The sequence below is a fragment of the Leptidea sinapis genome, chromosome 17, assembly GCF_905404315.1.
Source record: "Leptidea sinapis chromosome 17, ilLepSina1.1, whole genome shotgun sequence".
Taxonomy (NCBI): Eukaryota; Metazoa; Arthropoda; class Insecta; order Lepidoptera; family Pieridae; genus Leptidea; species Leptidea sinapis.
Window position 1 is genome coordinate 4,426,440 of NC_066281.1, and position 26,236 is coordinate 4,452,675.

The following is a 26,236-nucleotide window of genomic DNA, read 5'->3' on the forward strand; positions in this document are numbered from 1 at the left end:
TACAATTGCGCTCATCGCATTGAGACATAAGATGTTAAGTCTCATTTATCAATATAAGATTTGATTAATTATAAATAGCCTTTCCTTACATTATCATATTAATGTAGATAAAATTTAAGTATTAACCAAAGCTATTCTCATGTTAACCAATTTCAATATTGAATACTCCAGTTTAAGTTATCACTTCTGTCGAGCGTCCGAGACACACGTTTTTTTTTTGAAGTTATACTTCTTCAGGCGCGTTATGAAAAAAAAAAGATGAGAGTGAAATTTTAAGGTGCGCGTGCATCACCGTAACACAAAAGTTACAGGCTGAAGTTGGTTCCTAAAATTTTCTGACGTTTGCGACATTCGTTATTTTTTTTTTTTTGGTTTCATCGTCCATTATTAGGACAAGCAAAGGGTTCAAGCCCGTACAGCCGTATTTGTTATTTAATAATTAATTGTCAAAGCCATCGTTGCAAGATTTTTACAATATTGTTCTTTCTATAAAGGCATAAAAGGCATTTATTTTCTCAAAATTGATTCCTTTAAGTTTTTTTGATGTCATTTTTAATATATTAGACACTACTACCGGTTCGGAAACAAATGGCCCAATTCTATAAACGTCGAATAGCACGAGGAATAAATAATTTTAAGGATTTTCGCTTTGTTAGGCCAAAGAAGTATAACTTCTTGCGTGCATACATAAGTACACACACACTTTTTTTAATGAATAATTTCAAATTAAATAATGTTGATAAGTCATCGTTAAAAAAGTACTTTTTACAAAATCCTACATTAATATAATTTTATCTGCGGTAAGCTAAGTAGACAACTAATTTGTAATTACTAACTGATTATTGATAATTATTTTTTATTTTGCATTTTATTGATTTCTATAATACTTTGTTTAAAATAACATAACATAACTGTATTAATTGAAAATAATTGTTATTTTCTCTTTAAATATAATGTAATTAAATTTTAAGCGGCTTCACACACAGATAAGCTTCCTAAAGTTTAAGTGTGTGTTATTATATTGTAAGCTATAACTATATTGTATTTTAAATAAATATTATTAAAAAAAAAAGGTTGTACCTGCTCGGCCGTAGGCTCTAAAGTTTTCCACTAAAATATTCTTGCAACGCGGCTGGATCCCCATTCAGGAATGTTCAATTAGAACTAAGCCGGCTGAATAGTTCGCTCCAATTAGTGAAGGCCTATGGAATACGAATTCTCAATTTCGTACCGTTCACCGATTTTTTATTAAGGCGCATTCATTTGTTTTGTCAGAATTGATTCCTTTGGAATTCGCTTTGAAAATCAAACCAACCAAGCGCATTTAGAGAGATTTTCAATCGAGACAATCAAGGATTTGTTTTGGGTTTCTAGCGAAACTGTTATTATTTTTTTATTAACCTTTATATTATTAACCGACTTCAAAACAGGAGGAGGTTCTCAATTCGTCGATATTTTTTTTATGTGTGTTACCTCATAACTTTCGACTGGGTGAACCGATTTTTATAATTCTTTTTTTATTTGAAAGCTGGTGCTTCCCGTGTGGTCCCATTGTAATTTGGTCTGATATGACAACGGCATCCATGAGAAAAATCATAAAAGTTTTAAATTTGCTATACATACGTATAGCAAATTGAATGATAAATTTACGAATAACTCAATATCGCACCAACCGATTTCGATGATTCTTTTTTTATTGGAAAGGATATACTTCGAAAATAATTTGGTGAGAGTTTGGTTAGGTTCTGATTACGGAATCCATGGCAAAGTATCGGAACTCTTCAATTAAGCGCTTACGTTCATTGCTGCATTAAAAAATTTAGTATACTCGTATCTGCACATATTTAGACAAGTTGTTAGTTAGTGTACTTCAAATTCACTAAAAATCAAAAAATCAAAAAAAAATAACAAAAAAACAGCCGACTTCAAAAACACTATTCCAAAACAATAGACATAATATGTACTAAAAAGTATAAAAATAATTGCGTATACAATCTAATTATTGTTACGTTTATTGTAATTTTTGGAATCGGTGTCATCCAAGATAGGTTTGTGACTACATACATAGTTATAGGTGAGATGTGCTTGAGTCGTGAGGAGGTGAGAGGCGAGAGCGGGTCGCGGCGGAAGGGCACCGATTCCAAAAATTACAATAATCGTAGTAGTAGTTGTTTTTTGTTAAAAAATTTTTTATTCAACAACAAAGACTTCAAAATAAAAAATTATAACAAAAATACCACCAACTTCAAAAACACTATTCCAAAACAACAGATAATATGCACTAAAAAGTATAAAAATAATTTTGTACTATCTAATTAATTAATCGAATTCTAGTTGCGATTATTGTTATTTTTGGAATCGGTGTCCTCTCGCCTCCTCACGACTCAAGCATATCTCAAATATAACTATGTGTGTAGTTACAAACATATCTTGGCTGACACTGACTATTCTATTCTATTCCTATTTGTAATTCCGTCCTTTATACCGTTTTGGTAATTTATTTCATTCGGAAGACTTTCCTTGGAGATTTGTCCCAATAAAAAAATGTTTTATGATTACGAAATCAGACCCTAAAAAATTAAGGCATTTGGTGAAATGGACAAACTGATGTAGAAGAGTGTAAAAAGCCTTCACCACTCAGTATGTATTTCACGGGTAGTGATAAAATATGACAAAAACCAGCTAAATATAGAGGGCTCTCATAAGTATTGTTCCTTTTAAATTAAACACTTTTAAATGATTAAAACGCGTGTAATTGTAACGGTTTTTACATTAGATGTTTGTTTTTTCTCGGCATCTTTTAAGAAAATTTAGGGATGCTAGGAAACGAGATACCTTTGTTTTGTTGTATTCCAATCTTCTGATTCGGTTTGCATTTTCCAGTCCGTACTGTTGCACATAGTATTTTCTTTGAATAAAACACTTTTAAATGATTAAATCTAATGTAAAACACGTTACAATTATACGCGTTTTAATCATTTAAAAGTGTTTTATTTAAATGTGTAACACTCGCGTTAATTAAAGAAAATACTAAGTATTGTTCCATCAAACGGATATGGTGATGAAAGGCATTGGAACTACTTAATGAAGCTTGGTCTTGTTGTCATTGAAATGAAGAGCACTTTTTATTTTAATTGTAATTTCTTTTTTGATTGTGCTTCTCGTAATTAAGTTCAATTATATCTATCTAAATTAATTGTCGTTAACGATAAGTTGCCTTTAAGGCTTTAAAAAACAATGAATGTGAATGAAAAAAACCGAGAATTCACAGAAGAATGCTTAGGTATATTAAAAGAATCTTTTTTTCTAAACCTTAGTGCATGGTTTCTTGTCAGCCTACACACAATATTGATACATTTACATCAAATCTAAACCGAAGCTTAACAAGAGCTTACCCATAGAAAAGCAGCCCTTGAAATAATTAAAAATATACTACTTACGGCAGTAAAATATTTTATAGTGCACAACTTTCCTAAAATATTTTTTAAACACATAAAAATGTGGGTAGATTCTTAATAAGAAAGAATAAGATACCGATAAGAATAAATAATCGTTCCCATAGAATGAATATTGTAGGTGTATATGAGTCATGTTAGCAATAGCAATCCCATTATTGACTTTATTTCGCTATAAAATGGGAGGCGTTTTATTGCGGAGATTCTACTTGAGTTTTCAATTAACTACATTAATAATTGTGGTTGGTGCTTTTCATCATATACCCACGTATACGGTTAGTTAAATAATAAGTTTTATTTTACGATAATACTTTGTAACCATATTTTTTATGAAAAATAAACAATGCCCGCTTAGCTTGTTTCGTCCGTTCTGCTCGGGTCTGAGTCATTCTTTTTGGAATGGGTGGTAGTTTTTGACTTTCAATAAGTGAAATCACACCCTATTTTGAATAAAAAATTTTGAATTTGAAAGTCACTTCGTAAGGGCGGCTTTCAAGGAACGTTCTTCCACATACCACAAAGCTGTGGAATGAGCTTCCTTATGCGGTGTTTCCAGGTAGATACGACGGACGGTCGTACCTATCCGACCTTCCTTAAAGGCCAGCAACGCTCCTGTGATTCCTCTGGCGTTGCGTGAGAGTTTGGGCGTCGGTGATCACTTAACACCAGGTGTCCCGTACGCTTGTTTTTCCTCCTTTTCTATAAAAAAGTGATCACCAGCATTTACATAGTCTTCGAATACCTCAGCATTTGCAAAAGTATTGAGGTATTTCAACATTTGATAGCAATGCGAATAAATGAATTGCGAACAGGAAGTAATATGTTAGTTTAAATTTATCAAACATATTTTTTAATTTATTTATGAATACTTAATCCCTGCCTACCCCTGTAGGTATAAACATAGTGCTGTAATAATGACGCTGATGCCTAATGAGTATGACTAATATGGCACTAGCGACACTTAAGGCGAAGGGTAAACAGAAAACACCCAAATAAGGTGTTTTAGACAAGTTTTGTGGTGAAAATATTGCATTATCAGCTATGAAGCCTCCATTTTCCTGTTACACATACTCTTAAGTCTTATTTGTATGAGTTTTTGAATATCGTTTTAATGATGTAATGTAAGGTATTTCATCATATCAGCCGGAAGACCTCCACTGGAAGGGCCTCCCCCAAAATTCCGCGCGAGTAGTGTCGCACCAGCATAGTACCACCTCAACTCCTCCCTTGGCTACAAGTCTGGTGGTCAGTTTGATAAATAGGTAGTAAAAGAGGATGGGATACAGGATCCTTCAAAGGAGCACCAACATCTACTGCGATCACAGCCCGCAGGCCAAATATGGCGATTATGGTGAAACTCCTCCAAAATGATACAGACTGCAATATAAGGTACTTAACATTCAAAATTTCCCAATGAATAAATGAAATGTGGACACTCTTTCGTTACTTGAGCGAATTTTTGGGCTTTTCAAGAACAAGTTTTTCCTGAACGGCACTGCATTATAATGGGCAGGGAGTATCAATTACCATCAGCTGAACGTACTGCTAGACGAGCATCTCTTATTGTCATAAAAAAAAACCTTAAAACCAATACAATGAATCATGTAAGCTCTTCTTCCCTCACTTACTTTTATTTTAATCTACAATAAACCAGAACCTTTACACGAATGATATCCGTTCGAGAAATTCTGATAAATTTTATACAACAGCCTTAGCGCAATAAAATATACGTAATCACATAAAAGTGACAAAAAAGGCGTTAAATAAAACCCAATACTCACGCTTCGAGGATTAAAACGCATCAAAATTAACGACGCAGTATTTTTTATCCGTCGAATAAAATTATACATAAACCGCGCACCAGTAATTCGATGTTCTTGTTAGTGTTTTACATTGAAGTTCTATACGCTTGAAGGTAAATAATGAATAGTTATTTGTTCAACAAGTGAGCAAAGTTATTTTTTGCTGCGAGTACTTTAAATCACGAATTGGTGATTTAAAGGCAAGAGACACAAAAAGAATTTGCTCTCGTATTATTTCGTTGTATGTTTCACACATACAAATTTTCTCCTCGACTAGCGAGAAAAATGTTATAGGTATAGGTATAATAAATTTTTGTGACAAGGAGAATACAATACGCTAGGCTAAAATGAGTTTCGCAACGCACCGGATCGCATTGTTTATTTTTGGTCACGCATGTATGGTCGCATGTATGGTCACGTGGGGTTCGAAATTTAAATCACTTTGCCTCACGCTCGCAGCTTGCTGCGAGTTTTCACGTAGCAATAGCGCCCTTTTCATGCTGGAGAGGTGAAAAAATCATTTATTGGTCAAAATTGATTTCTGGAGTCAATTAAAGCTCACTGACAGAGAAGAAACGATGCAACAACCGTTCCAGGTTTTATTTTGCGCTAAAAAAAATACCATTTAAAAATTTTTGTAGGTGTTCATATCATTTCTATAGAATAATCATAATATATTCTACATAGTAGTTCAATATTTGAGTAGTAGTATTAAGAGCAGAGCCTTTATACATAGTGTAAGACTTAATATCATTTTCTTTAATAAGCATTAAGATATTTCTGTTAAATTTATTTCTAAGTGTGATACGCAATAAAATGCCAATCTATGTATAAGATACAGATAAGACAATATATTACTATCTTAAAGAAATGTAATGAAACAATACAATGTACATTTTGCCATATTATAAAACAAAGTCCTCCGCCGCGTCTGTCTGTCTGTCTGTTCGCGATAAACTCAAAAACTACCGCTCCAAGGTTCTCAAGAATAATATATATTTGTTAAGTTTTTGTTTGCATATTTGTATACATTAACGATATTTGGTAGAGGTGTTGGGAAAAAATAAGCTGTCTGGGAACTTTCAATGAAAACTTGTCTAAAACGCTTTGAGATATAACATAATAATGCGTGGTGGAATTGTATATCTTATACAGGTCTATAGAAAAGTCCGGAAAGGCATATGTCTATCTTTTAAGAAAAACATACTATATCCATTTTAATACTTTAAAAAATTGGCAATTATAAAGCGGTAATATATAAGCTGTTTCCACAAATAGGATACATTTTATTACTAATATAATATTGTAAAATCATTCAGAAATATGTTTATGTTTCAATTTTTAACTCATTAACTTTGACTACACATTTCTGATGGCTTTAGACTATATTATTCCCGAAAACTTATAGCATTTTTTCTATTGGCAGAACAGCGTTTGTGGGGCAGCTAGTTTATACTAAAACAAAAAAAAAGGATTACATATTTCTTTTAAGTACGCTTATTCTCAGAAAATTAATCTAGGTAAATGAGGAAAGCCTTACAATATGTTTGATTTGTTGGCGTATAGTTGAGACTTAAATAATAATTTTTATTGCTGTGTAATTCAACTTCAATAAACCTAACCTCACCTGTATGTATGTTTGTAACCGACTCATTTGGGCGCGTATTTGACCCACTTTGAAAGGCCAGATTTCGTTAAAACTTTGCAGATTTATCGAGGACCCATGACAATATATTAATTTGATAAAATTATTCCTTTTTTCAATTTGCTAAATAGGATTTATGTTAATTTATATTATCTTTTCATCTATCGTCGATAAGGCAGGAATTGATGTTCATGTTAAATTTCAACCATTATCTTTTCAATCAAAGCGTGTTTTTTATTTTTTTTTTTATATTTTATTTATTTTACTTGTAAAGACGTGTAGAAGTATAAATCGATGGATCAAAAGAAAAACCGCTGTAGAGGTAAAATATCAAATTTCTATTAAACATACTAAACACTATGACTTGATTTTTTTTCATATGATGTAATAGAATTAAAACTACACAGTGCATAATTTGCTTCTTCCCCTTTCCACGTTTTAGTATTAGTAACGGTTCAGAAAACCAAGTTACCCATTCGTTTATTCGAGTTAATTGAATTTGGGAAAGCTGTACCAACATTAGAGTGATTACGTTTTAATTGATCGGTTCACGGACATTGTGTACCCGTGGGTTTGTAGTACGTGATTAGTTAGTTATTTTGTTTAGTGCATTACTGCTAAAAACTGTATTTATTGAAAACTGCTTTACGTACTCTTCATCGGTTTTGGTACCAACTAGTTTCGAATTAATCGGATATCCTTCACGGGGTGAGTTAAGCTCTTTACTAACTGAAGCGACTATCGCGCGTGACGTAAGTCGCTCGCGCCGATTGTGTCAGCTAACATGTATGGGAGTGTTCAAATTGACGCGAGTAGTCGCCCAAGTTGAAGCGAAACAAGAATGACACCCGGCGGGATTGTTTAATCTCACAATGCATGATGTTTCTCCACTGAAGAACTAAAGATGACACGCGGGAATTCGCTTCAGTTTGGGAGGCTAAGCGAGCAATCGAATTGCTCTAAAACGCGTCACGCGTCTCGCGCGTTATTCGCCTCAGTTTCAACAGAGCTTAAAGTGAGTTCGCGTCCCATCTAGCAATTCGAATTTTGGCTCGTAGTGAGCTGCTTTTAAGTATGCCTATAGCCCATGATAAGAATGTTTCGCAAGCTTATGGAAGCCATTGATATTGTACCTGCACACCACAATATATTCTAGGTAGAAGATGTTAAGCGACTGCCTGATAGAATGCTGTAATTTCAGAAGCTTTCCTTACTTAGTCCTAGTCAAAGAATGCTTTTAACTTGATGTAATGAAAAATATTTACTTATATACCATATCCCCTTACCCCGGACCTCGATTGCGAGCAGACGTGTTGACCCTATGTCCGAATTATTTTTAAATCGATTAAGTTATATTTAATTGAAAAGTACGCCAAAAATTCAAGTAATTAAAAAAATAGGAGCGCATAACTAGTAAGGAGATTGACCAAGTGAAGAAACCATTTTGACACCGAGTCATGGATGTTTATGTGTATTAATGTATGTTCAGAATGTATTTATGTATGTTTAAGTAAGCATATTGTATTAAATATATCGTTGTCTTGCAACCCATAACACAGGCTGTATGCTTATACATATATATTATACCTACTATCTATATTATACACATTTTCCTATATAAAGCAAGGCAGATGCATTTTAGGAGCCTGCATTCAAGTTCAAGTTTTTATTCGTAAATACTATTACACGTCATACATACTTAAGATAATTATTCAATTAATTTATAAATTCATTATATGAGTAGAACGAGCGCTCAATGAGCCAACTTTTGAGTTTATGTTTACAAGTGTTAAAATTTGACACGCTTGTGATGTAGTCCAGGAGTTTTTTACAAACCCGAGGGCTCATAGCGTGTATTGTGCGGGAAGCTTTTTCCAGGCTATGTGGGACTGCATTAAGGCGATTCGCAGCTGGTACTGGCTGGTGTCGCCTCTTTTTTTATACCGGTGTAAATGAGCTCGGGCGTATAAGCCTACCTGTAGTATCAGGAGGCTTGGTATTGTAGACATATTTAGTAACACGAAGAAATGTCTTACGCATTGGCCCGACGGTATACCAGCTAGTATACGAACGGCTCGCCTTTGTAGGCGACAAACTCGTTCAAAGTCCGCGGCGCGTTCCCAGACTTCAATTCCATATTGTACCTGTGACTGAAAGGTTGCAAAGTAACCGGTACGTAGCGCTTTCTTTGACAATATCGAGGATAGTCTACTTAAGGCAGCTGTTTCGACTGACTAATCTACATGATATATTTTCGATGTGGTGAATAAAACGAAAAAATAAACCGAAAATAATTCTGTATAGACTTAATGTACCGTTATCGTTGTTCAGGTCTATTTTCGCAAACATAATCTTGATCCTATAAAGCTTTCGCTATAATAAACAAATACCGCCCACGTAAACCTACGTCAAATGGAGTGGTCCTACATAACGATACAGGACAGCGGTTTGTTTCGACCACAAGCTTGCTCTCGAAAACAATCTTTAGATTACGTTCTATTTACATCACATTTGTTTACGCTAATGAACAATTCTTTAATCTTTTTAGCAATTATATTAGTCAATATAATAATATTATATTATCGACACACTTTTGCACAAGTTATCTTGCCCCAAACTAGGCAAAACCTATACTATCATATAAGACAACGATATATTTAATACAATATACTTACTTAAACATACATAAATACATAATATATACATCCATGACTCGAAAACATCCATATTTATCACATAAGTGATTGCACCTACCGGGATCTGAACCCGGGACCTCTAGCTTAGTAGTCAGGGTGACTAACCATTCGGCTATACGGATCAACGTCATCTTCTTCAATACATATAAATAAAATTGGAGTGTCTGTTTGTAATATTGAAATAACCGTTTTTTACTACATGTATATTAATATGTATACACCAAAAATGAATTTTTTTAATGCTTTGTCTGTCTGTCTGTTTGTTCCGGCTAATCTCTGAAATGGCTGGACATATTTTGACGGGACTTTTATTGGCAGGTAGCTGATAAGGAGTAACTTAAGGCACGTTTATTTTAGAAAAATTCTTTTATTTTAGAAAAATAAAGTAATGTTGCAATGTCCAAGAAACGGTTTAACTCTAAAAATAACACTAAAAATAAGTTATATGGCAAAACAGCGTTTGCCGGTCAGCTAGTAATATTATATTATAGTCTTAGTAGGGGAGTTGAAACAATTTTCACATTTTGTCTCATATAACAAATACTATAGACGTAAAACGTATGATATTAGTACCAATCGATAGCTCATTCTTTACACTTGTGAATGACTAACTTTAAGATATTGTTAGCGTTAAATATTGTGGTAAAACAAACAACTAAACCGTAACAGGTTAACTTGTTCTAACTCTCATCATACCGTGGTAAGCTGAAACAGGGTTGGAGAAGAGTTGAAACATAGGATTTTTGAAGAATATTAAAGGCTGTAAAATAAAAGTGATGATATAATTTAGAGATATTTATTAAAATTAAACTTTTGAAGTACGACTCACACTTTGTTCAAGCAGTAACTCGAAGCCACGTCACTTTTCAGTCGCAAAGCTATTTCTTCTGCTACGAGATCATATATTTCGCGACTCGCCATACGTCGTTCAGACTTTCTTTTATAATCAGTAGGCATTCTAAAACAAAATAAACAAATTTAATCAACAAAAAACACATTTGATTGATTGCTGTCTGATATAAAACTGAAAACGATGTAAGTTAAAACAGCCTGTATGCATGAATAGACGATTGAGTCAGCGGGTAGATTTTATTAGAATCTGAGGCATAGTTATCATTTTTGTACGTCCTGATATTGGAAGTATGGAGTGGAGTCATGAGAAGTCTTAAATAATTGCCGAGCGTTAAGTCCCCTGTGAGCATCTTACTAACGTTACAATGTGATTAAATCTAGTGGTAGACCAGTGGGACGCTCCTTTGCTCAGGATGCCGGCTTGATTATGGGTACCACAACGGCACCTATTTCCGCCGTCAAGCAGTAATGTGTAAGAAATATTGTGTTTCAGTCTGAAGGGCGCCGTAGCTAGTGAAATGAGACTTGACATCTTATGTCTCAAGGTAACCAGCGCTATTGTATCGCCGCTCAGATATTTTGTTTTTTTTTTGTGTGTTTTGGGCAGAGCGTATCAAATGTACGTATGTATGTATGTAGCCCTTAATTTCATAAAAAAAGACAGATACATAAAAAATCACCAATCAAAAGCACTGTTTGCGAACGTTACGCAGACTTTAATATGACAAGGTTCCAGCCCTGTTCCAAAGTGCAGGTTTTTTTATACAAGAGGGGGGCAAACGGCAAGAGACCTGAACCCATGAACATCAATCACCAGAAGTCAAGAGCTGCCGTTCTTAGGTTAAGATCGCATACTCTTCATGCTTATATGTGGCTTGTTAAATAAACTCAATTAACATAACCTTTTTTTACAATAAATATATTATTTACGTTACCTGTTAATTACATAACGTTTCATAAGGAATATAATGTGAAGTTATTTAAATAACAGTTTTACATAGTTAACTTGTGTAACTAATCATATTCACAGATTTTTTTAAATTTTAGTTCCTTTAGTTTAATCCATCAAAACAGAGTTCTGTGGTAACAAATGTAATAAAAACTATGCACGGCATCCTCGTGTTTTAAGGTCGTTTAAGACAACCAGCAGCTATTTCTGTGTAAACAATGAATTTTGATGATGTTTTATTGTTTCAGACATTGGACGAATGGTCGTTTGATGTGTTCGCGTTACACGAAGCATCTTTGGGATCACCAATCAAATATTTAGGATACGACTTGTTGAATCGATATGGGATGATACACAAATTTAAAGTAAGTATACAATGATCATTTGCCTTTGCCTTCTTCTAGTGCCATTGTCTTATGAAGTTCAGCTATCGATAAATTTACTTGGACTTTTGTAATCGCAGCTCTAGATGAATACAGTGGCAAACTTTTAACAGGTGTTATAGCCAAGGTACAATTTTCGGGCCCATATTTTACTTTTCTTTCATTATTTATATTATAATCTTAACTGAAGACATATACATGAATAACATTAAAAAAAAGGTGAACGTACAAAAACATTGACTCGTGAATCAAAACATAATATTAGCCTAAAGACAAGAACAAACTATGGGAGAAGTAATTATGTTTGAGGGTGCGCAGATATAAAATTGCCTAAAGATATTATAAAAGAAGCAAAGTCAATAACTTTAAAAAAAGGTTAATCATACACAATATTGAACGATTTTTCATAAACACAAATAACTACTCGTAATTATTTAGTTAACAAAAAAAAGAAATCATAAGATTGTATGTTGGCTTTAAGTAGGTACTTGTAATCACTTTTACAGTAAATGTACTTTTATATTTTTAATGTATCTAATTTTATTAATTTATGTAGCATAGATTAATTGAAAATTCTTTTAGAGATAAGTAAAGTTCCGGAAACCTGAAAGTGTTAATCTAATCTCTATTTATGGAAACTAATACGTATTGATAACAGTTGCAATTTCCATTGCTGTACAGACAGGTAAATAAAATGATATTATCAATAATTTATTCATAATCATCATATCATCGGGAAGATGCCCACTGCTGGACAAAGGCCTCCACCAAAGATCTCCACGACGATCGGTCCAGCGCTGCCCTCGTCTAACCTATTCCGGCGATTTTGCCCAGATTATCAATCGATCTTATAGGAGGGCTTACCAACACTGCGTGTTACGGTACGTGGTCGCCATTCTAAGACTTTGCTGCCCCAATGGCCATCGAGCTATGTGGCCAGCCCACTGCCAATTCAGTTTCGTAATGTCGGTGACTTTGGTTCTCCTACAGATCTCCTCATTTCTGATTCGATCTCGCAGGGAAACTCCGAGACACTTTCTCATCAATATTTATAATACATCCTACAGAAACTTCGAGTAAAAAGATAAATTGTAATATGAAAAAAGCAAAGTTGTAAACGAAGTTAGTAATTATATTCGCTCAACTACCCTCAAACACATTATAAGCAAATCAATGAAATACACAGTATGTTCTCAGACTTATTTCATCAAGAACTTTTCCGTTTAGAATGCAATCTGATTGTTAAAAAGAAATCGTATAAACTTGGGAAGCTGTAATTTGATGTGTTTTACCTGTTGTACACGGTCTATTATGGCTTGAAGGCACGGAATATCGTACAGAAACAATTTGAAAATATACAGTTAAATCAGTTAATAAAGTTAAAAAAATCACTGATGATGACATTGTTCACGTGAAATTATTTTATATCGTGCTCATTTGAAATCTATTCAAAAGTTCGGGTTAAAAGCATAATTTTCCTTGAGCTTATGGCCATATAATTATTTTTTTTTATAAAAATTTACATTGTAAAAGAAGATCTGTCTAACATGAAAAACGCGTTCCAAATTTAATTAAAAAAGAGAACTTTGTCAGTTGTAACAATATAGCCAGACGATCATCTACCAGGAGTTTACATTGATCCTACTCGTTAGCGATTACGTAAAAAAATTCAGTCTCTAGCGGTCACTTATAGAACCTATTTCGGTAATATGAGTCATAAAGTAAAAACCTATCGAAATCTTATCGTTAGCAAGTGACGATTTGCACATATTAATTGTCAGATGAATAGGTACTTTGAAACACCTCTCGTGATAGGTGTCCCACAAATTAGACATGTTTACAAAACGCCAAGGAATCGAGACGAGTTCTATTCACAATAGAAATACACACATAAATGCGAAAATCAACCAATTAACCAGTCAAAGAGAATGATAGCAATATTGCCACACTTTTACACTGATGATCTTGCCCCAAACAACGCATAGCTAATACGATGAATAAACTAAAGTGGGTTTACCTTTAATTAAAATCCTACAGATTTCAGAGGCACATTGTACGACATATAATGTTTGAAAACGCAAGATAAAAATAGATGTGATGAGATCAAACTCAGAACAAACTTTTAATAGGCTTTTAATAACTCGTTAAAAGTTATGTTCTGATTTGTTTGAGAATCTTTATCACACACTGTATTAAGATTACAGTTAGAATTGTTGAAGTTTTATACATTAGTTACTTCAGGGACCAAATATCTTTTTATCTGCCGTAGTGCAGTATCAAGGCGCGGCAACCAGTCTACAGAACCTCAATAAAGTATGAGAAAAGTACTTTATCTTCATACTAAAGCGCCCTAATTGACGCACGCACACATACACACGATTAACACGGCCTCTAAGAAATCTTGGGAAGACAAAAATATTGAGTGCCACGCCGTTCGCCGCCGAAACTGGTACCTAGATGTCCGAGTTAAATAGGATGCACCAAGCCGTCCACCTCATCAATCTTTCTGTATGTACCAACAGAAGCACTCCGTTCTGTTTACTGTTCTATTATCAGTTTGTATTATGGCAGAACTTCTTGTCCTCCAGGGTAAAGTGGAAGGATAAGACCGCGCGGGAGGTTACTTATACGATGGACCGACCATATCAAATCTGCTATGGGTGGTCCCGTACATGAGTGTACTCGAATGACCTCTAACAGTGAGAGATTTCAAAACATTATGAGGTGTATTACATCTGCCCGTATTGAAACTTCTTGACTACCAGGACCGCTCTGTCAAAAGCGTATCGACTGAAAAGAAATCTGGGTACTTTATAGTTTATGAACAATGGCATAAAACAGTAATAGAACAATACTTTAACCTGTATACTAGAGGACCCGAATCGACGCACGCACACATACACACCATTTACACGGCCGCTAAGCAATCTTGTGGAGGCAAAACTATTGAGTGCCACGCCGTAAGCCGCTGAGACTGGTCGCTGTCCGCGTTTTCAATCTTTTTGTATGTACCAAACCTTTTGCCAACCAAGGAGGCGATTAAGCAAAAAGCATTCAAATTATATCGTGAACTTATAACTGGTGTATTATTGAGTAGTTAGTTTATATATGTGTATAAAACAACGTTCTGCTAAATAAATGAAATAATAACTATAAACTTTTCAACAAATCAAAAGTAGGTAATACTCGATCGTAGTAACATTGCAGTGTTTTTTCGAACGAAGTTCCTTATGGGACGATGCGGAGGGGTACCCTAACCGGGAAAAAACGTCCGGAACGTAACTCTCTTCATGTACGTCGAAGCGTTGCTACGCGACAATATATTGTTGATTATTATTTATATACAAATAATTGACAAGTAACAATTATTGACATTTGACACATTTCTGACAAATAACATTGATTGTTTGTTTTATTTATTTAGAGCATTGGTAACAAGGCCAAATTAAATCAAAATACAATAAAAGAATATTTAAATCATATTTAAATAGGTTTATAACTGCAAAATTACGTTGACATAAAAGCTAAACATAATGTCGTTTACAGTACATTTTTGATGTTATTGAAGATAAACTTCTTTGACAATTATACGTTGCACGAGCACAACGACCTCTAAAAATAAAAGTTTTCAGAAATTTTCTGAAGTTTGCGACATTAATTAATTTTTTTGGTTTCATCGTCAATTATTAGAACAGGCAAAGGGTTCAAGCCTATACAGCCGTATTCGTTAATATTCAATAATTTATTTCACGATTATTACAATATAGCTATTTCTACAAACGTAAAATAGCACGACGAATAAATAATTTTAAGGATTTGTTTTGTTACGCCAAAAAGTATAACTTCTTGCGTGCATACATAAGTATCGACACACCTTTTTTTTATTTCAGACAGTGGAATTCAGTGGAAACTGCCCATTTTTTTAGTAAATCAGTAAAATAAATATTTTTATAATAAGGAACTTCGTTTCCATCCGGTGTCCCACGACACCACGCGTTTTTTTTTAAATATTAGTAATAATGTAATACTTCTAGGTCCAGCCAACGACGTTAGAGAACTTTCTAAGTCGAATAGAGGAAGGCTACTGCAAGTTCCACAATCCCTACCACAACAATCTTCACGCGGCCGACGTAGCACAAACCGTGCACTACATGCTGTGTCAGACTGGACTCATGGTAAGGCTTTTATCACAATAGAGTTTTAGAAAAGTACTTTTACTTGATACGAGAATCGACGCACGCACACATACATATGATTTACAAGGCCTCTAAGCAATCTTGGAAAGACAAAACTATGCCACCTAGACTGGTAACTGTCCGAGTTAAATTATTTGCGCCGTGCCATCCGCGTCGTCAATCTTTTTATACGTACCAACCCTAGCGTTTCGCCCAGACGTAGGTATAAATTTCAAGGAGACTGAAGAGTTATGCTACTGTTCGATTTCTTGTATTGGGCTTTTATGTAGCGTTTTTTTTTTATTCTCTTTAACTGACTGACGTTGACTGGTTCTCTACATTCCACCTAAATAGTATTAAAGCAATTTTGTAATATAAATCTATTAACTCTTCATAATAAACCTTCCGATATTTTATATATAAATACTTTTACATGTATAATATCAGATCTGTAAGATATATATTCTCAGGTCTGAGGCATTCATTTTGGATTGGGTGGTAGGTTTTTACTTTCAATAAGTGACGTCACATCCTATTTTGAATAAATATATTTGAATTTGATTGAAGTATTATACCTTATATTTTGATAATGGGTAACTGAGTGTATTAATTAAAACTTATTCTGGAAGCTATATTATTATTCCATTCAAATTATTATTCAAAAATTATAATATTCGTCTTATAGTCTTCCATTGGCTGTCACCAAGGCGACCCTCTTGGTCCAACAATATTTAGCCTAGCCATTCATTCCACCATAACAAAACTAAAATCAAAATTTTAATGTTTGGTACTTGGATGAAGGTACTTTGGGTGGTGAAGTGGACTCTGTTTTTTAGATGATTGGATGTCTCAAGCCTCTTTACTGATACGGTTTGGTAGTTTGGGTACTGGCAAAGTTTCGGGCGTTGCCTTACCAGCATTTCTATACTAGCCTTGCTATCCAACGCGGTAATGCTGCCAGTATTCTTGGTACGCTTCCACGTAATGATAATTTTAATTTTATGTAGTGATAGTATTGTAAATATAGTTATACGATTTGTTTTGTTTGAATTATAAAAAGGTTATTTTGGAAGTGTACTTCCATTTATTATTCCAGGCGTATTGACTGACTTTGTTAGAGCATTGTTAGATTTTTTGCAATATTTTTTCTCGGAAACGCTGACGATGTAACCTCATCTTTTGAGCAAAGATTCATACTCTACCTAGAAAAAAAAATCTTATAGTTATATTATTTTAATAACTGAGATTTTATTTATTTTACAAAGAATGATTTCGACTTATATTGATATATTTCATTAGATAATATACAGATCAAGTCATATCATGTTATATATGTTATATATATCATCAATATCAGGTTCTTGATTTTCAAGTGGACCCGACAGACGTTGTACTGTTAAAAAAAAACTCTCGCCGATGAAATTTCGTAACAATCTTCATAAATTTCTTTCTTTTCTTCTTGTGCGTCGAAAATTATCTAGTTGTTGATCTCCGAGGTTTACTGGCTGCCTCGCTTTGCTCTTGTGATTCAGAAACACGACGTCGAGCCCATACTAATGTGGTGCATTTGACCTGCAATTTCTTGTTCTTCGTCAGTCCAATTCGTAATGTTTCGAATCCTAGCTGCATTACGTCTATGTCGGGAAAGATAGCACAATAAACTAATAGAAACTCGAAACAAACACACCCACCCAATGACATTCTATACATAAGAACATCATTGCACCCACCAGTCAACTTGAATAACATGACGTGCACTGTCAGTTGTATTTTATTACTCATGTAGCGTGAAACTAAAAAAAACTTCATTGAATTCTTGCTATTCTCGAGATGTCATGAAAATGTCAATCCATACAAAATGTATGAGAAAATAAATGTTTTTATAATAATATTTTTCTGTGATTTTTTCGCTATTTTATTACTTATTATCCTATTCCAGACTAAGAGAAACCCAAGAAATCAAACAACAGAAAAAATGGTCTAGCCGTTTTTGAGTTATAAATGGTGTTACTAACACGACTTTGTTTTATATATATATATAGATTAATTGATGAAAGAGTTCCTGGGATTCCGCCATTTCATTTAACTGATTATTTAAAATTTTATTTTCATTTTATATTTTATTTATAATTTATTCATTAATATTAAAAATAATTGAAAATAAGAAATTGAAGGTTAGATTATTAATTACCACATATCAAAATGATGTTGTTATTGAATATTAACGAATATATCTATAATGGGCTCGAACCCTTTGTCTGTCCTAATAATGGACGGAGAAACCAAAAACCGTATGGTGCAGAAACGTGATGCCATCTTGCCGTAACGGACTTCTGTTATAGCATTGTCATCCAGTTACCTCGTAGTCGCGCAGAGTAAAGAAGTTTTTCTTCATTAATATAAACCTATATTCAGATGGTAAAATTTACACTTATATTGACATACTATCCTTATCTAAATATCTACCTACTGTACCTGTTTGTCTGTTGACAAAAGCCTTTTCTTTCTTCTTCCACCTGTTTTTATCTTTAGCTATCCTAGAGCATGTCTGGCCTTAATTCATCTGACCATATTCTGTATTGTCCTCCCGGATTTTGGTTTAGATTTCTGAGATAGCAGTCTGTGATTGCTTCACTCCATTTGTCTGTACTACGAAGTGTGTTTCCACCTCCAGCGCCATTTAAGTTTCATATAGCATAAGTGACATTAGTAATTTTGGTTTTCTCTCTAAGTTTCTCATTCTGGAAACGTATAATAATTTAAGATAAAAAGTACACTTTGTCAAAGATTTTGCATTTTTTAAATCTATATTTACGATTTCATTTATGTATATAACGTTTATATCACGAAATGTCATGTTAACATCAGTGAAAAGAATCCCTTGTATTGTTTTGTATTTTTGTTGCTTTTCCATTTGAACAAAGATTTTAAGCCGATTGAATTTAGTAAACAAAGGCTCGTTCGCTTTTTCATTTAGCGGAAGCTTGTTAAATGCATTCGTAATTCTGTAACATATAGTGTTACGTGTTACAGTTTTTAAAACAAATGTATTTTTATTTCCTAGTTCAGTATAAACATTGAAGGGATAAATAGTAGTATACCTTTGTTCTCTAGTATTTCCCAATTAATAGGGACAAGTCTCTCTATACCGTCGTCAGTCTTTTTTCTTTTCTTTGACAAGAGAATTCTTGTTGATGATTCTAGAGTTTTCTATTGATTCTAGAGAGACCCACTTTTTAAAATTTATATTTTAAATCATCCAAATCGTAAGGGCGTTTCCAAGATACGTAAAATATAGATTTATAAGTGTGCTAAAATTTTCCAATATATGATTGATGTATAAATCGATTTTACTGAATTATTACAATTTTAACCGATTCTTGCCACTGAATTCCACCTTCGCAGGACACGCCCCAAATTAGAATATCATCCCTACCACCTGGAAGTCTGGCGTTTCTCTACAAATTGATTTGAATGAATGAATGAAAACTTTATTAATAACAAACACACAGAATAATAAAAGTAAAAAAGAACTTACAGAGGTAAAACCTAATAACATAAAAATAATACAAATGACAAAAAAAAAACAAGTATATGTATAATATTATAGGAATTATCTTAATTTAAAAGTACTAGCAGTTATTGTTATTTAAAAAAAAATGGCTCTGTCGTAAATCCTATTACTCCACTGCTGAATATCTAAATGATCGGACAGCCTGGGACTAGATTGTGATTATTTTATAGCGACTGTACAATATTGTATATTTTTATTGAAAAGAGCGTAAAAAAAAGAATGCTGGGAGAGTTTCTTGCGCCGCTTCTTCTCTCTCAGAGCGCCATTTGTTTCCGAAGCGGTAGTAGTATCTAGTAGTATAAGAAATGACATTAAAAAGAATTCTAAAGGAATCAATTTTGAGAAAATAAATGCCTTTTATGCCTTTGAGCCTTTAAAAGGAGCTGACTTACGTTGGTATAATACCAACACAGCGCTGATTTTCAGCAGCCCCTTGGTGACCCATTAAGTAACTAATATTGTTAAATATGTTTTGTTTTATTAAAGGTTACATTAACTTATTTACTTTTAAAAGGTGAAATTTGGTACTACTGTTCAGAAATTAGGTACATAAATATTAAAATAATTGCAGTTTTAGAAATATTGGCAACAATGCAAACTAAAAGTTCGATCCCATTATGTATTATTAATATTTTTATGAGCATATTCTTTATTAATTTAACAGACATTTGCAAGGAACTATCTTCCCCGTACAACCAAACTATGGAATGAGCTTCAAGCGCCTACACTTTTTTAAATACCCGCAACGCTCCTGGTGCTCTTCCGGTGTTGCAGATGAATTTGAGCGGTGGTCATCACTATACATCAGGTGGCCCGTACTCTCGTTTTAGTATATTATTATATAAAAAAAAAACATCAATGTGTATCGGGCACGTGGTTCAGATACAAAAATGTTTTCAAGCACTTTGGCTGTGGCAGACTTAGGCGCATTAAGGCTCTCTGATTATCATAATATTATATTTAATTTTCAGCTATCAATCAATTAATAATCAATACCAGTGGGAGGCTCCTTTGCACCGGATGCCGGCTGGATTATGGGTACCACAACGGCGCCTATTTCTGCCGTGAAGCCAGTAATGTGCATCATTATTGTGTTTCGGTCTGTAAGGCGCCGTAGCTAGTGAAATTACTAGGCAAATGACTTACTAACTTAACATCGTATATTGTCTCAAGGTAACGAGCGCAATTGTAGTGCTACTCAGAGTTTTCGATTTTTCAAGAATCCTGAGGGGAACTACATTGTAATGATCGTATCGTGAAACGTATCAATTACCATCACTTGAACGTCCTGCTCGTCTCATCCCTTACTGCTATAAAACAAAATAATAATGAAGCTTTATTTGATTCCATGCAAAAAAATAACAATTGTTTAATATTACTCTAAGTTACTATCTCTATCTCTGGTTTTGTATGCACCCCTTTTGGGTAAAGGCCTCCTCCAAAGAACTCCATTTAGTTTTGGTTTTTGCAGTCTCTATCCAACTTTGCCCCGCCACCGCCACTATTTCATCTGTCCACCTACCACAAGGCCTGCCGCTCTTTCTAATGCCTCGAGGGCCGGACCATTTAATTACTCTGTGTGTCCATCTATCGTCAGAGTATCTGGCCACGTGCCCCGCCCACTTCCATTTTCTTTCCATCGGTTATTTTAGTTTTGCTTCGGATGTCTGCGTTTCTCATCCTGTCTTTAATTTTTAAACCTAGACAGCTTCTCTCCATTCTCCTTTGAATAGTCTGTATTTCGTTTCTCGTTTTTAGATCAAACGTCCAGGTTTGGCAGCCATAGGTGAGGCATGGAAGAATTTCAGAGTCCATAACTATTTTCTTGGTTGGCATCGGAAGCTGTGATTTAAATATTTCTTTATGAGCCCAGTACTTCTTCCAGGTGATCGCTATTCTTCTGTCTATTTCTTTCTCTATAAAACAAAATACTAATTGCTAAATGTAGACTTGTCGCAAACATAATATTGTGTACCCTCGCAAAACTTTCAACCAGTAAACTATAACGGATAGTAAATATTTGATTAACAGAAATTTGCCTCATCACATATGCAATTATTCAGCTATTATATGTGTAATTACTCAATTCCCTGAGCAAATGTTGTTAATATAGCTTATCATACGCTTTTATACTTTCGGCTAATACACAAAAAATTCAATATTATTATACTACTTCCAGTTTGGTTTACAAAGCGAAATAAAGTGCTTATAATAATATGTTATTGCATTCGGGTTGAATTAGTCCTTTAAATATGTTTGCGTAATACTTACCGGCCTTACATATAAATTTGGCATAAAGTTACAACTAATCATAAACCAAGAAAATGTAAAATGTTTACAAATTGATATTTTTCTTACGATTGGTTAATTCGGATGTATAACGTTTCCCGCGTTTATTTGCAAGGCTGCTTGTCATTCGGAATACTTCAGAAATATCATTGTATTGACAGTGTTGTCAACGATAATGTAAACATTTTGCATATTCTTTGTTTATGTTTAGTTATAACTTTATACCGAGTTTATTTGTATATAAACTTGAACTCTGAGCATTAAAATCATTTTTAAAATGCTGTAACCCAATCTTTGAAATATTAAAATGTTAGTTGTATGTCAATCATTCTTCTCTTTAAATGGGCTGCCAATAGAATTTTGTATCTATTAATAGGTTAGATTTGAATTTCATTAATATTATTAATTTATGAGTGTGACTGTTGAATAAATAACATACTTTAGAAAAACGCTACGGATACTAATATTTTAATAATATTTTGACTTTGACTTTGAATAAAGTCAAAATATTTTATTGACATAAAATCAAAAGACTGCTCGTCAACGTCAATCAAAAAAAATACAATTCAGATACATACATATTAATTACATAAAAGTTTAAACATATTTTCAAAACAATGCAAACCAGTGAAACAACATAAGGCTGTACCATATAATCCATAAAAAACAACTATAATACTATTCAATTCCATATTATTGTAAAATCGTTTACGTAATATTCAATACTATAATAAGCCTTCGACATAAGTCTGCGTTTAATAAAAGATTTAAATTTATTTATTGATAATTCAGATACACTTTTTGGTAATTTATTGTTAAATTTAATACTATCGCATGCAAAAGAATTGTTTATTTTACAGAGCCTAGTAGGGGGTACCATAAGCTTATAGTTATTTCTAGTGTTCAAATTATGTTTGTCGCTTATTTTACTGTATAAATCATAATGTTTATGTACGTGCGGGAGATTGCTATAAATATACTGGCCGTTATATTCTTTTAAAATACTAAGATATTTATATATATAATATATAATACTAAGATTTTTATATTTAAGTAAAAGCAAGCACCAGTCATTTGTAAAGCGACTAAAGTAATAAAAAGGCTCGTCTGTTAAATAGAAGTTGAGTGATAAAGAAAGCCTCGGATAATTAGGAGACCGCTCAGAACTTGTATCTTTTAAGCTTTGATGAAAACGTTTAATTAACGGTGTGGTCAAAATCTACTATCAATTATTATTTATAACATATATCTGTATGTGTTATGCTTAATATAAAAGAGATTGTTTAAGTTTTGAGCTCAATAAAAAGTAAATTTTATTCTCATTAAAACGTATAGTGACTTATATTGGATATTATAAATAAAGCGTTTGATAACGATAAGGTTATTTAGTAGATGCTATACAATACAATGTTAAAGTAATATCGACAAAATTGAATCGTGTCACACCTTAATGGCGTTGTCCTACAGTCATAATAAACAAGTAGGTCGTAATTCGCTTGAACATACATTTCCTAAGTAAATGTTATCATTTTTAACCGACCTCAAAAAAGGAGGAGGTTCTCAATTCAACTGTATTTCTTTATGTTTGTTGCTTCAGAACTTTCGACTGGGTGAACCGATTTTGATGATTCTTTTTTTGTTTGAATGCTGATACTTCGTGCAAGTCGAGTGCAAGCATTTATATGATGAATATGGGTGTTAGTTTCCGAGCCATGGATGTTTATATGTATAAATTATGTTTGTTTAAGTAAGTATATTGTATTAAATATATCGTTGTCTTGCAACCCATAACACAGGCTGTATGCCTAATTTGGGTCAAGATAATTTGTGTAAAAGTGTATCTATAATATTTTCGAACCAAGTCATCAAATCAATTTTCAAGTACTACATATTTTTAAATATATCTAAATGCTTTCAGAACTGGTTATCAGACCTGGAGATATTCGCGACTCTCGTAGCAGCGATTGTACATGACTTCGAGCATACTGGTACCACCAACAACTTCCACGTGATGTCAGGATCTGATACGGCGTTGCTTTACAATGATAGAGCTGTTCTTGAGAACCATCACATCAGCGCAGCATTCAGGTAAGAAGTCAGTTTTGTAGTTTTCAGCACTCATAACTATAAAAGTCGTAAGAAGTATGTAATATATATAATATAAAATTATAAAGTATGAACATGTAATATATTCAACTAATAAGCACACACAAGGAACCCTGAGGAACGCCACCTGATATGGAGATACCCATCCTGAGATATAATTACTGACAACAACAGCTTGAGTACGATTATGAATATAGGAGGAAATCCATCTAAACAAATCACCGCTGATACCAATATTATAAGGCTTATTGAGAAGGATGTCATGATGTATTCGGTCGAATGCCTTACTGAAATCGGTGTAAATTACATCAGCTTGGACTCCTTCCTGCATTGTATAAGTTAACTAATTATTAAGAAGTGCAAGATGCAAGACAGACTAGTGACCTCTAAGGAAAACATGCTGGTTGGGGCTGAAATCTTACTTTAGTGGAGGATAAACCTGATTATAAATAATTTTCTCAAAAACCTTAGATATAATGCAAAGCTTAGAAATTGGATCGTAATTGCGGTTTTCAAGGAGCTTTCTTCCACGTACTACAAAGTTGTGGAATGAACTTCCTTGTGCGGTGTTTCCGAGACGATACGATCTCCTTAAAGGCCGGCAACGCTCCCGTGATTCATCTGGTGTGAACACCAGGTGACCCGTACGCTCGTTTGTCCTCCTTATCCATAAAAAAAATGATATATCGGTCCTAGCCCATTTTTATACACTGGTGTAAGGCTTTTAAAACGTAAAACTGAGCTAAGTATGATAAAACGTGAACTTATTTTATGCATTGTGCTGTCGTAAGTTAAGCTCGGTATAATTTCTATAAAAACGGAAAAAAAATAGGCTGTCAAATGACTATAAAAACGAAATCTAAGATTTTAATAAGATAACAGTCAGCTAAGTTCTACATAAGTGAAGTCTGAGCAACGTCTAAGTACGCTCTATAGATCTCAGATAAAGCACAAAGATTTACGGCCGTTTTCATTAACGTATCTCTAGTTACGGATATTGTGCTGTCGCCGTTGAATGACAAGATCCTATCTATCCATAGTTATGTCCAATATAGTTATAGTCCAATGCTTTATGTAGATAGGTTATTGAAATGTAAGTAAGCGTAGTAAGCGTAAAAGGATATATTTGTCTACCTCTAATAAGTTGAACTAAGGATAGATAGGTTATTGATGACGGCCGATAGTCAATATCTGCGGCATTACCCTAAAATAACAGGCCACAAGGCATCATGATGTGAAAGAAATTAGAGTCAACGAAACTTGCGGTTTTCCTCGCTTGTTATTATTGTGTTAGATAACGAATTTTTTGCACAGTAAATGCTGCAGAACTCAGTCGGTCTGACAAGTTGCTTATATGAAGTCCCCGTTCAAGTTTATAGTGTAATGCTGTAAAAAAATACGGGTTGCACCCGAGAGTTGAACATTAACGTTGTGCATTTTTAAATATTTTGGAATGGGTAAGGTTATAATTTCGCACGAATTGCTTTACTTATCAATATAAAAGTACGAGAATTTATGAGGATAAATACAATATTCATTTATTGCGCTATCGTACACAAATGACAATTTATAATACATAAAAATTTAACACTTCAGAATAACTGTTACAATTATTTTACATTAAAAAGTTTATCAATCAGAAATTTCCACTTAAATCCATTATAAACTGTTTAAATATTTCACGGCTGAGATCGGATGATTCGACCTCGCGGTGTTTCGGCTTCGCAATCACAACGATTCAACCACTGGTCCAATGACCGTATGATCATTAAGTTGAAATAGCCGAATTATAACTAGTTAGAAGGAAATTCAAATTCAAATATTTTTATTCAAAATATGATATAAAATCACTTATTGAAAGTCAAATACCACCTATATAAATCTTATCTCATCCATAGTTTGGACGACTGTCTTACGAGTTTTCGATCAGGCCACGTGTCCTGACGCAGGTTTCATTTTATAATAATAATAATAAATCATTTATTTTCAGGCAATTCACCCATAGATTTATAAAATTTTGTATAAAAATACGCATATTATATCTTTTGTTTTGAAATAGTGTTTTTGAAGTTGGTTGTTTTTTTTTTGTTCAATTTTATTTTATAATTTACTTTATTTGACAAACCAACAATATACAGTATTATTAAATACGTAAGTATCCAACCCTAGGCTATGATAGTATTAGACTTATTTCTGGATACATGTTTCGAAAAAATATTACAATTAGAATATCTCAACATAGCTTTACTGCAGATATCACTTGCTCAAACGATTTTCGTTGGAGCTTGATTTCCGTTGGGATCTTACGCT

At 33.5% G+C, this 26,236-nt stretch overlaps 1 protein-coding gene across 1 annotated transcript in view; it reads left to right on the forward strand.

Annotated features, from left to right (window-relative positions):
• The window catches only part of LOC126969215 (dual specificity calcium/calmodulin-dependent 3',5'-cyclic nucleotide phosphodiesterase 1), a 514,263-nt gene that overhangs the window by 474,010 nt on the left and 14,017 nt on the right, over positions 1–26,236 (forward strand). The window contains exons 8-10 of the mRNA XM_050814551.1: positions 11,648–11,764; positions 15,817–15,957; positions 23,739–23,908. Of these exons, the coding sequence (XP_050670508.1) occupies positions 11,648–11,764; positions 15,817–15,957; positions 23,739–23,908 (428 nt within the window). The remainder of the gene's footprint in view (positions 1–11,647; positions 11,765–15,816; positions 15,958–23,738; positions 23,909–26,236) is intronic.